We start from the raw sequence: 13,460 nt of genomic DNA, 5'->3' as shown, positions 1-13,460 counted from the left end.
GGTGCCATCACTGCCAACTTGAAGAGGCACAGCCTGCGGCACCCTTTGAGGAACTCTGCACCGGCCCACAATTGCTGGAAACATTCTTTCGGAGCACATGTATCAGAGGAGCCTTACTGCGAATCAGCTCCCCAAGGATAACTAAAGGCAGAAACAATATGACGTACAAAGATATCCGGTGACCAACTAGTACGAGGAGAGCTGAGCAGGTGCTCAGCACCCACAGAGGTTATTGCAGATCTCAGATTGCAACACAAGGCTGCCTAAAGGCATCATTTTAGTGTGGTTCAAATAGGCAAAAAAAAAAAAAAAAAAGATAAATATTTTTCATCAACAACGTTTATTCCTTGAAGTGACAGTAAGGCTCATTCCAGGTTCCGAGTGTTCAGGGTCCTGCCACACAGGAGGACTGTGCAGCCCATCACTCCAGATAGCGCTAGTATAGCAATCAGGATAGCCCACCAATGAGCCTGCAGAGAAGAAAAAAAATATTCTTTCAGAATTAAATATATTACATTCTTCATTAATGCTAATTTGCAGGAGAGGAGTATTTCAATTAACAATTTAAGAACAAAGGTTGACTATTCTTGCAGTCTAGATGAACTTTTTAACCCATTCTTCCTTTCATGTCTTTGTCTATATATCTGCGTTTTGCCCATGCTTTGACCCTGGAGCATGGGAATTAGTTCATAGCTAAAATGTAGCACAGTGCAATAAGAAGCAAGGAAAGTGAAAACAAAAACACAGTTGAAACCAGAACTTTACATAAACTACTAACAACAATTTTTTTCACTATCTGACATTAGATCAGACTAAACGTTCCTATGTTTAGGTCAGCTAGGATTAGCAGGACCTTTCTGTTTTTGAAATGCCAGAATAAAGTGAGAAATTATCGATATGTTCTTCCGAGTCCGAAATCTACATGAGATTGCTGTGGAGCAAAGCATTTTCAGGAAAGCCCAAATGATGATATCATTGGGCTTTCCCAATGATATCATCATTTCCCAATGATATCAAAGTTGCCCCACATTTGTAGGGCAACTTTAAAAAAGCCAGTCTTCAAAGATTGAAGGTGGCCTATAATGACGCATTAAGACTTTTGTTAAACAAACCCAGATGGACCAGTGCTAGTGAACTGTTTGTATCTGCTCGAGTCAGCACTTTAATGGCTGTTTAAAGGAAGCTTATGTATAAATTTATCTGTCGTTTAAATGAGTCCAATAATAGTATTATCCAACTGTTGACTAATGTTAAATATAGTGCAGTAAAATACTCATCTGTACTCTGGAGACATTGGTATGATTGCCTTTTGAAAGGCTAGGAGTTTTCTTTTTCTTTTTTAATGTACTTTTATTCTTTTATTGGTTTTTCTTTTTTGTAATTTGGACCTTGAGTCTGTAATAAAGCTATCTATCTATCTATCTATCTATCTATCTATCTATCTATCTATCTATTGAAACTTCTGAGTTAATCTGTGGCGTCATAGAAAATCAAAAGAAATAAGACAGAATAGCAGGAAGAAAATTGTGGGGCTCCATACGTCTAATTCTTCTTTGGTTATAATTTCCAGATGCCTAAAGGTGTCATTTTTGTCTGTTTAGATAATTATCATGCAAGCACGAAAAAACAACAACACATGATACCATCAGGAGCTGAATGGGTTGATGTGAGCAAGGCTTGATGATAGCTAAAACAAAACAGGTGTAATGGCTGAACTTCAAGTTAAAACCGTATTTCACACATGATATAAACACTAACATGTTTTATAGAACGAAACATCTGCTAAACCTAATTTTGCTGTCATAAATGAGACCTACAAACAATCTGTCTGAGGGAAAAAAGTTATTTTACTAGCTGGAATGTCAGAGTCTTTATTGAGTCCTTTTTTGTTCTTGATTTCATAAAAGAATGTGGTAAAACGACATCAAACAAACAGGAATCAGGATGCAAACAGGCTGACATTTGCTTATTTTCCTCTAAACCAACCACGGAAAACTGAAAACATATAAAAATACTGACAGTTACTACTGTTCCATCTTTGATGTCAATCATTATGTATTTGAAAGTAGTGTGGACCCGAGAAATAACAAGAAACCTGCTCGGCAAAATGTTGCCTTACAGTTCAACGTTTCATCCAATCATCCTACGATGTAACCTCAAAGTGAAAGTATGTTGCTCAGGAGGAGGAGAATAATGTTGCCGCTTCATGTGATGACACACTGCAGGTGCTTGTTACAAACCAAGGTCTGTAACAAGGTCTCTGTAGCTTTTCTAAAACAATGAAGCTGCTTATTCACTGAATCACTGAAAAGACTCCAGGAGATTTTTCCTCGGTGGGTGGATTAGAGCTGTTCACTTAAGTTTCCCTTGTGTCTTTGGTACATCACTGCACTCTGTAAGGCTCCCAAAACCAATTTTAAAGACAGTTTTATCCAACTAGGAACAGTTTTTATAATGGGGAAAATAGGAAAACATACAACTTTTTATGAATTTCAAAGGCATGTAAATACATACAATGCGGTACCGCGCACGTGACGTCACCGTCTCAAGAGCAACGCCCCTTTTGCCGCTTAGGTAGGGCACACAGGAGAGAACGCACGGATAACCCAGCTATTACAAGCGCAACAGAACCAGCGATATGACCGACTTTACAGCCGTTAAACTTTCCCAAGACGATGTCCCAGGCACACGGTTTACTGGTCGCACTGTCGAAGAACACACCAACCTTCAGCTCAAACGATGGCTTGAGTGTCGAGGGCTTAAAAAGACTGGAAAACTGGCCGAGTTGATGAACGGTAAGCTTTGTTTTTTTTTCCTGCGCGGCGATCATGGCAGCGTCGGACGTTTTTTGTTGTTGTTGTTGTTTGCAATCACCGTCCAGGAATGGGTATATGTTTAATGTTTGTCTCATTTGAAATGTTTTTGAGTAAGCTATCCTGGTAGCAGGGTATCATGTTAGCGCCTGCTACCATGATAGCCTATATGCTGTCATGGTAGCAGGCGCTACTTTATTAACATGTCGGCCACCAAAATACTCTTACCTTGACTTGATGTCGCTGGAATTGGGTCAGGATGTTCTTCGGTTGTGCCCTTTCCTCCGACAAAATGCTTGCTACATATGTACTTGAATTTGGTAACTTTTTCCGGGTTGAACTGTTGTGTAGGCCGACGGCCCGGTGTTCCAAGCACACACATTTCTCCTTGGCAGTCTTGAAGAAAACATCCTTCATATGTGGCCGATCAGCGTACCTCGAGTCGCTGTTGCCCGTTCCATAGCAACAATGTTTAAAAACCATGGTTTTAGATTTGGAAAAAGCAGTCGTTTTACCGAGTAAAAGCAAGGGTAACGCACAGCTCTTTTACAGCAAAACAGCGACGGGTTTCAGGAGTTTGCCCCACTGCGTACCACGTGATGTGACGTCATCGTGACGTTGTGTTTCTAAAAATAGCTTGCGCGCGGTACCGCATTGCACTAATACTTAAAAGTCTCTTAACATGCTGCCTCTCGACAACACACATTTTTTTTCAGCAGGCAACAAACTCCTGGCAGAGCTCTGCCTTGATATATCACCACTTTCTTATCAGAATTGGTGGATTTGTTTAAAGTAGTCGGTTTCCTGCCACAGCCCTTGCCAGAATTACTCATGTTAGCTCCCTGGGGATCCTGCCACCCGGTCATTTTGTTATGCTTATCCTTACATCCTCGTGTTTGTCTTTAGCGTAGTTTGTGATCAGCATTTCTGTTCATTATAGATTCAGGTGGTTGTTAGATTCGGTTCGGTCTGGTTAGCTGTGTTCATCATTATTTTAGTAGTCCTGTTAGATCCTTATTTTATGCTTGCTCCTCTTAGTTCAGTTTCTGTTGTGATATTTAGATTATTTGTGTATTCTTGTTGACAGCCTTAGTTGGCTTATGGCATTATTATTTCTGTAGTTCTGCTACATGTTCTTGTAGTTAGATCCTTTCTCTATGCCTGACTCATTATCCTATTCTCCATTTAGCTTCAGTTCTCCCTCTGCTACAGTCAGATCATTGTCCCTCCTTTCCTGCACCCATTGCTTCCTTCCCTCTCTTCCCCTTTAAGTTCAGCTCTCTCTGTCAGACACTTTGTCAAGTCCTCCTCCTTGATTCATGAATGCACCCTGTTCTGGTCTTTATTCACCATGTTCCTTGATCCTGTATTCCCTGTGTACCTATAAGCCTGTTTTTTTTTAAATTAAATTCATAATTTACTGGAAGCTTTAAATCATGTCTACAACTTCAGGAAGGTTGAAGTTGGGGCTTTCCAAAAGTCTGTTGGTCTGTCGCAGAACAACTTTCGCTGTTTGTTTGAGACCGTTGTCTTGTTGGTGTCTCCAATTTCTTCCAAGATTTTTCCATCTGACCCAAACTTTCCCCCATGAACTGGAAATTACTGAATCCTCAGCACCACTATCTAAACTGAAACAGGTTTAACATCAGCATGGGCTGTTAGAAAGAAGAGCCTGCTCCAGTGTCAGCAACGTCAAGCTTGGAAAGGCTCTATCCTCAGTAATAATAAAAATTTGTGGCTTTGCTTAAAAGCTGACTCTATCTCAGCAAATCAACCAAAGTGGTTAAATATCCAGCCAGAAAATTGATGAGGGCTAAAACTTTCCGACCACATTCAGATATCAAAATGCTGATGTAAATTTATTAGTCCATTTTCAACATTCTTTAATCATTGTCTAGATGGAAAAGATGCTTTTCTGTCTGTTTTTTTTAAGCAATTCTGCTCTGGTGGGCAAATGTTTTATCATGTCACCATCTGTAAAAAAAAAAAAAAAAAGTTTTCAGTAATCACCTTCATCCACTCCCCCAAGTCGTCAAAATCATCCAAATGAAGGAAAGAGTTCTTGAGCCTGGCGATGGGGCCGTCTGCATCCAGGAGGCGACACACATGAAATTTGTCGCAGTATCCCTGGTTCTCTGAGCACGGAGCGCCTCCAACCAGGGGCAACAACTTTTTCTGGAAGTGACGAGACAGTACGGAGGAGGAGGTGCTGGCACACGTGTCTGGCTTACCTGAAGTATACACACAGTCGGGATGTGTAAAATTTACTGCACACAGTCAGGTTTCCTGGCATGAATTACATGATAAATACATACAGAGTGTCTACATATGTTCCGCTTTCCTGAACATATATAGATACAAATGTACGTATGGTTTAATTCTCAGTTCATTAGCTGTAAAAACTAAAAACTAAAATTCTGTTTACAGTAAAAACACCACTTGATTTATAGACCAAAAAAACATGGGGAGAGAAGGAGGTAACATCTGGATGAACTGACACACTATTGGGACACAGAGTTGTAAACATGTTGCTCAGCGATGGAGGAGGACACATGGTTCTGTGTTTACCAGGCTGCTGGCAGCACATGTGGCATTTCTCCTTCATGTTGGTCCCTGGACAGTCACACTGCTGCAGGCCGTGCTTCACGCACACGGACTCAGCGCAGACCTGCGGAGACAACCGGACACTCACAACTCGTCCCCACAGGTGAAGAAAGGTGAGAGTGTAATTAAACGAGCGTAATTAAAACGTTGTTCAAACTGATTGAAGGAGTAAGTTTGAGCCTCAAGCTCTGGTTGCACCACGTCAACTTCAATTACCTGATCTAGAGTCACACAGCTATTTATTTACAAGCAAGGACTGAAACTGTCCCCCAAAACCAGCTGCAAACGATCTTCAGCTTAATGTGTTCAGAGATTTCAAGGATTTTTGATGTTTTCAATAATTACTTTCATGTAAAGAGTCAGACTCTTGGTTTTAGAGCCCATGGGTTGGTAAACTGTAAAGCTAGTCGTGTTAAACACAGTATTTGAAATGTATCACCAATCATCAACGATAGAAAGTGTGTCACGTGAAACAATTGTAAACCTTATTAAATTATTTGGAATTATTTTTATGGATAATTGATATCCAGTTAGTTAATCAATATGATCAAAGAACAACAACTGAAGAATTGGTGAAGAATTAATTAGGAAAATGCCCCTTTATTTCTACTTAAATTTGCTAAAATCATGCACAGGTTTCTTACAAAGGGACAAAGGGAGCATAGCGCTACAAAAAACGTGTTTTGTTGGTATCACTTGTTTGATGAATGTGTATCTTTGCTGCGGAAGACATTTAAAAGGGAACCTATTATGCTTCCTTATTAAAGGGCTGTACAAAACATGTTCATTGCATGTTTTGCACCAAATTATTTTTAGATGATGAAATTTCACCTCCCCACTTTTAGGGCTCTGTCACCTTTATGCAAATAAGCCGTAGCCGACCACACCCTCTAACTCAATAGTTACACTCCCACTTTATAGAGGTGAAAATGGCTACAAACAGATGGACAATGCTACAGGTCAGACCCAGAAGCAGAAAACAGTGGAGCCTCTAGAAATATTTCGTAGGGGTGGCTACTTAAACTCTTGGGGGTGGCACTGAAACTAAAAGTTGTAATTTCAGGATTTTATTCTACTGTTGTAGTAAAGCTGCAAGGAGAAAACTATCGGAAAGACTTAAGTAAACGCCTACTAATATCTTTTGGTTTTTAATGGTTTTCTGAAATTTTAACGTTCCTAATGATCTAATGTGCATAGACCAATAACAGTACAGTTTTACATTTTGATGTACATTTATTATTTTTTTGGAAAACAAAACCGTTACTAGGGGAGAGTAGATACTGGCAGATACAAATAAAAGCGCGATAGAGGGTCAGGAAGAGTGGCTGCCTTGCTGGCTGTGCATAATGGGATGAAATGCTAAACTGATGCTACAACTTTTACTGGCCAGTGGGGTGGCCCCTGGTGGCGCCCATGGCACAACCAACAAAGATGCAGCAAATGGGTTGTGAATGGTTTGTTTCAGAACCCATTTACTGGGCTATCGGTAGCTTATTGTTTGCGTTAGCTTGGGCTAAAGGAAAAACCATGTTCATGCCAAACAGCCATTGCACAGCGCATACAGCGATGAAACCAGCTGATGAAGCGGGCAGAGCTCCACTTAGGTTGCTGGGTAAGGGACTGTTCCTGACGATTGTGACTCAATAATTGGGCGGTTCATGAAACTGCATGTTTCCCAGACACCACCAAAAAATGTACTTATAGCCAAAAAATGGCTGGGTGTTTTTCTTTAGCTCTTGGATTGTTTCTAGAAGCAAAAGATACCCAAGTGGAAGTACAAAGCTATGCAGAAATTGAATTTAGCATAATAGGTACCCTTTAAATCATTATTTCCAGAGAAAAAGAAATTAGATTTGACCTCAACATGGGAATATAATCCATCCATCCATCCATCCATTAATCCATCCATTTTCTAACACACCTATCCCTTGTGGGGTCGTGAGGGGTGCTGCTTTCTATCTCCAGCTGTAAATGGGTGAGAGGCGGGGCACACCCTGGACAGGTCGCCAATCTATTGCAGATGGGAATATAATTTGACCCAAAAATGTATATTTATTGGGGTATCCAACTTTTATTAAACAACTGTAGAGGAAATATTGTGCAATTGGTACAAAAATGTTTTTTTTTTGTTAGTTTTTTTTACATTCCCAAATGAAAGTAAGAAAGAAAACAACACTGTGTGGGTATGAATTGGCAAAGAAGGCAAACTGAGCCATTTAATCCGGTCATGGTCATGGAGTTTTTACTATTTTTGTTTAGAAGTTGATTGTGTTTCATGGATTTGAATTTATCATCTGGTTTTGTTTGAATCATCTTTGTTTTGTTTGTTACATTGGTTTCGTGTTGTTTTTCCACGGTCTGTTCCCTGTCAGCTGTGGTTTCTGGTCTACGCTCATACCTGGTTCTGATTTGCTGATAATTTGCCGTTTTTGTATCTAGATAAATATTCTACACCATGGAATAAAGAAGAGAAACCCTGAAACATCTGAACACCTTTTGTTATTTCCTTATTTCGGTATTATATTTCCCAGAAGCCTTTTCCAGGTACTGCATTTCTTTTTCCTGAACCAGGTCATCAGAGATTAGCACAATTTGCGCATCTGGAGAGGGATGGAGCAACGACCACAGCTGGAGCAAATTCCCCAAGAAAGAAAAGTGCATCAGATGCTGCAGGACCGTGGAGGTGTGGTTAGATGGATTCAATCATTTTCCCAGTCATTTTATGTTGTGATGACACATTTGTTTGCAAATAAAGTTGCGCTGTGGTTCGTGTGATTAACCCCAGATGGTTTTTGAAGTAATTTGAGCTGGAACTAAACTAGGAACTACTTGGCTTGTTATTAGAAATCAAATGTGTGAAATTAATGACCAAATAAACAAGTCTTTCTTGTAAATGAGAACGTGTGTCTCAATGAGACGATCTGTTTAAATAAAAGTTTAATGATAACGATAATTCAAATGATAGTTTAGGTTTAAGTTTAACATGCATGCCGTGACCTTTTGTGTCTGGGTACATTAAAATGTGCTTACGATGACTGTTTTGTTCACATAGCAGCTCCAAAGGTTAAGCATTTCTCTTTGCAGACCAGCTTTTGCAGGATTGCTGCACGCTTGCAAATGTTGGCTGATTTGTCGGCTAATGGAGAAAGAATGAGTCACATTGTGAAGTGTGGCTGTGCCTCACCCCGTTCAGACAGACGCGCGTGCCCTCGCTGCAGACGGTCAGGTTTTCCTTGGGGTCCGGTGTGGGGCAGACCGGCGAGAGGCCTGAGCATTGGCTCTCTTTCAGACAGTCTGTGTCCTCGTCGCACATCTGGCCCAAAGGTTTAAGCTCACAGTTCTGGCCACAGCACAAGCCCTGACTCGGACTGATGGAGGGACAGGGGAAAAAAAATCTCAATGCACATACAAACTGTCTCAAAGATATTTCTACCCCTTGAACTTTTGCACATATTGTCACATTAGACAGCATTTTATCTGCATTTTAAATGCAACAGTTTATTACATAGATTTCCAAGATCTTTTACAAGTGAAAATCTGGGAAGTGTGTCTTCAGAAGTCACCTAATAAATCATCTAAAAAGACAAAAAGAGTCCACATGGGTGTAATCTCTTTCTCAGTGTAAATCCAGCTGTTCTGTGAAAACCTCCGAGTTATGTTAGATAACAAACAACATCACGGAAACCAAGGGACACAGCAGACAGTTCAGGGAGAGCGTTATGGGATAGCACAAAAAGCGGGGCTGGTTTCTAAAGCATTGTCCCAAGTTAAATTGTCTCAGCATGAAGTACTGCTCTTCTGAAACCACAAAGATGGCGCAACAGCAAACCTACCAAGACAATGCCATCCAGCTAATTTGATGGGTCTTGTGAGGAGAGCAGTAATTAGAGAGGCAGCCATTAGGCTTTTGGTAGCTCTGCACAAGCTGCAGAGATCCACGGCTGGGTCAGGAGAATCTGAAGACAGGACAATGACATCGAAAAAAACCTGAAGATGTCCTGTTTGGAGGCAAACGTGTGGAAGAACGTGCTCGGGTCAGATGAAACCATAACTCAACTTTTGTGCCTACAAGGAAATCCCCCTGAACACACTTTCCCATGGTGTAACATGGAGGGGGCAGCATCATGCTGTGGCTGTGGTTGTCTTCAAAAGGGCCCAGGAAGATGAGCAGAGATGAAGGGAAGAAGGGAAGTATATGTATCTATCATATAATAATAATAATCTTTATTAACGCTGCAACATACATTCCAGTGAAACTAGATCTCCACATTTAACCCATCCCTGAGTGAGGCAGTGGGCTGCAGCTGTGCAGCGCTCAGGGAGCATTCTGGGGATGAGAGTCTTGCTCAGGAGCCCAGAGTGGCAGTCTGTGGGAGCCGAACCTGGAACCTTGCAGCCTCTCCAGGATGCAGGCGCCCTGCTGTCAAACCACTAGAATACCACTCCCCATTGTTACGATTAAAAAAAACCTCCTTCCACTGCACAAAGGTTTGTGGCCGTAACATGACAAAATGTGACCAAGTTAATGTAATATCAATGGTTTTTCAGGGCTCTAGATACAGTCTTTATAGATTGGTTAAAGAAGAGCTCAGGGGATTCAACCTGAGAGGTAAGATGTACACAGTTTAAGCAGCAAGTACCTGCAGGTTTTACCAGGCTTAAGTCGACACTGGACTCCTGCAGCCTCTCTGGCGCTGTAGCAGCAGAGGTCCGTGTCGTTGTGACTGACATCGCACTCCTCACCTTCCTCTACAATGTTGTTTCCACAGATGGGCTGATTGCTGACTGAGGAAAGAAATAACCTTGAAATCAATACAGTCTGAAAGTCCCAGAATGGACCGTAGACATGGACCCGGTATTTGAGTCTCACCCACGAAGCAGTTGTCTTTCTTCAGATTCAGCAGCTTGCTGATATGTTTGATACTGCAGGGCGAGAACTTGTCATTGTTTTCGCGCACCTCATCCGTAGCTTGTGGAAACATCAGGTACCGGCCTTTGCCGCCAGAAGAGCCAAGGTTGCCACAGTTAGAGCCCTCATCATGCTGGAACACAGACAAAATAACAGACTTGGAGATCCTCTTGTTGTGAATTTCTGTCTTTAAACAGCTGCCGTCAGAAACTGCAGGGGAAAACGCATCATCTAACCAAACTGGAACCATGCAGCCACGATATTTATCACAGATGAGGCGATTAACTCGCTTTATTGTTTGACCTCAAAATCATGGCAGGTCAGGAAAACGCTCTCAGCAGGATGTGGTAGGGCTCTTGGTTGATTTTCAGCAATTTGAAGCATATTGTGAGTTATCAAACGGTGACATATAAATCTGACGTGCCAGAAAAGAAAACAAGAAGGAATGAGATGATCCGCATGCAGGACGAGGACAGGGCAGAAGATTCCTGCTGTTGTTTTGGTGCAGCATTTGGTAAAACTCATCCTCTTTTGAGCATCAGACCACAAAGACGTCCAAAGACCCAAAATGAACAAGCGAACAAGCCTTGATGTGGGTTTTATTGACTCTGTTCCTGATTACTGTGATGGATGTAGTAAAAGGACAGTTTTATGACCTCCTCCGGTTCTGTCAGAGCCTAAATCTCTGGGGAATAAGAGGATGATGTGACACAACAGATGTTTGTGCATTTTTCTTAAAATAGTTCCTTTGTTTTTTTTTCCTCTGTTTTTGAATTATCGTTCGTAATGTGTTTCTACACCATTGCTTAAATTACAATTTCACAGCACTATTTTATATTTTCACAGACATTGGAAAAGAACAATCCTTTATTGGGGACATACAGGTATACGAGCAGTAAGTGAGAGAGAAAGTCCACAAAAAAACCAAACCTTCACATTTATTAAAAATGGTGGAATCAGATTAAAGTAAATGTGAAGCTGAGTAGGGAGGCCCAAACGTGTTGAAGACATGCATAAAAAATTCAGCTCACAGGGACAATGAAAGGAAAACTACATTTTTATTCATTTTGAAAAATTCTGTCAAACTATTAGAAATTACAATTTTTTTTATCACTATCAGCAATATCCAATCAATGTTAGAGCATTCTTGATTTTAAACAAGTTCAGCACTTAAACATTGTTTTTTTGTTGTTGCTACAAATATATATCCGCGACAAGACAGCCATCGTGTTAATTGTTCAAATACCGGGCTTTTCTTCAGAAGGTACAACTTTGTACATGCAATTCAGTGTTTTTTTTCTGTTGTAAAAGTGACACTTATCTGTTGTTAAATGTGGTAAATGTATTTGCAAGAAAATACATTGATTATAGATAAAGAGTCAGGAGACCTCATAATCAGATATTTTAGCATTTATCCACAATCCTAACTTTTCAGAATAATAAACACATCAGTGCAAAATGTTGCCTACTGGCTGCCCATTATTTAACACCAACCATGGGATCAGTTATTGAACAATCGGTCTTCACAGGATAAAAAAAAAGTGAATCACAAATGTGATTTTTTTCCTGTGTTCATCATTGCAGGAATGTTTGATCCTGTAGACCTATAAAGGACAATTATGCATTTTCATAATAGCCATACTGCACCCTCACAAATGGTAAATATTTGTAAAATATCTCAAGATAAACTTACCATTTTTATTGTAGCAGCAAAGTCTAACAGTGATTTCTAAAAAAAGGTATTTATCCTTTTTTTGGGGTGCATTTATTCAGATAAAAAAAAACATCCCAATTAAGAGATAATTGTTTTGGATAAAATAATCTGCCACAATTTTTTACACAACACATTTGTATAATGAAATTGATAGGAGGTGTTTTTTATGTGGACTTTAATGTTTTAAGTTCATAAGTTATTATTTGTAATCAATCACTTCTTGTTTTGCTGGGGTATAAATTTGTCTGGAGACATGGGGCCATTTCTCTTAGACACTGTTTAAAATTAAAAAGACATTAAACATGCTTTTCAAGTGAAGAGGGTGCATTGATCAGTCAGGAACGGCTATAAGATAGCTGCTTGTTTAACCCAACAGTGAAAGCCATATAAAGACATAAATTCAATGGTTTGAAGCAATTTGCTCCTACACACAGCAAAAAAGGTAAATGTCGGTAAACATTTCTTGAGATCCCTTTCAGAGCAGCAAACAGGATAAATATGTATAAAAGGACATCATGCCCACTATTTGGTGTGTCAGAAGGTCTTTGATGCTGTGGACCCCGTTTCTATGCCAGAGGCCTCTGAAACCATTTTGTTAGTAGGCCTCCATGACAATTAATTTGAAGACTTATGTGCAAAAGTTTTTGAAACATTTGTGAAGTGTGCTGTATTGAAGAAAGACAGTAATAAATGCAATAAAGTACATTAGAAAAACAGTGGAAAAGTATTTCTTTTAAATGTAACAGAAGACTGCTAACAGTATAAAAGCTGTGGATATATGCTCTGTGCTCACGAACAAACATAAAATTACCATTACACTCACATTTTTTAACGGTTTATCAACTCTTCCCTTTAGACACCTGTTTCAGTATTTAAAATGTTTAGACCGATCAAGGTCATTCCCTGATGTTTTCCTCCTGGCGAAAGTGTTTGAAATCTAGTGTTACCCGTGTTTGACAAGCAGAAGCACTGAGCGCCGTCATCAGAATTGTTTATGCAAATAAAACAAGTTTTTTTCACTCAGGTTTTAGTTTGCTGTGTTGATGACATGTCAGAAAGTTAGAGGAAGACCACCTCCGAATGGGGGAGCGTTCCCTTTTGCAAAGAGTAGATGAGTAGCATGCCGACTCTCGAACTGACTTTTAAAAATAAACAGAGAACAACTGTTTGTATATGACATCAGCGCTCATCCAGTGACGCCGGGGTCCCTACCAGACACTACAGTCAATAAATAAATGCCAAAGTCTCTGATGTCTGTTCAGGTGAACGGGTTGGGTACAGTTTGTTCAAGCACGCTGCAAATACACACGTATGCTCAATAAAAATATTGACTGAGTCTGATCATGATATCAGTTACGCCAAATCATTCTTTATTACACAATACACAGTTTCAGGTGGAACTGTGTGTCCTGTTTTTTTT

The 13,460-nt window shown here is 40.1% G+C and overlaps 1 protein-coding gene across 1 annotated transcript in view; it reads right to left on the bottom strand.

Annotated features, from left to right (window-relative positions):
- Positions 1-323: 323 nt before the first annotated feature.
- Positions 324-13,460, bottom strand: part of si:ch1073-396h14.1 (disintegrin and metalloproteinase domain-containing protein 10) — a 38,061-nt gene continuing 24,924 nt past the window's right edge. Inside the window, exons 10-15 of the mRNA XM_012877852.3 lie at positions 10,288-10,459; positions 10,058-10,202; positions 8,602-8,785; positions 5,382-5,481; positions 4,824-5,044; positions 324-470 (exon numbers count right to left, since the gene is read on the bottom strand). Coding sequence (XP_012733306.2) covers positions 366-470; positions 4,824-5,044; positions 5,382-5,481; positions 8,602-8,785; positions 10,058-10,202; positions 10,288-10,459 — 927 coding nt within the window. The 3' untranslated portion in view covers positions 324-365. The remainder of the gene's footprint in view (positions 471-4,823; positions 5,045-5,381; positions 5,482-8,601; positions 8,786-10,057; positions 10,203-10,287; positions 10,460-13,460) is intronic.

Source organism: Fundulus heteroclitus, chromosome 9 (genome assembly GCF_011125445.2).
Source record: "Fundulus heteroclitus isolate FHET01 chromosome 9, MU-UCD_Fhet_4.1, whole genome shotgun sequence".
NCBI classification, from domain to species: Eukaryota; Metazoa; Chordata; class Actinopteri; order Cyprinodontiformes; family Fundulidae; genus Fundulus; species Fundulus heteroclitus.
This window is presented reverse-complemented; position numbering and strand designations above follow the sequence as displayed.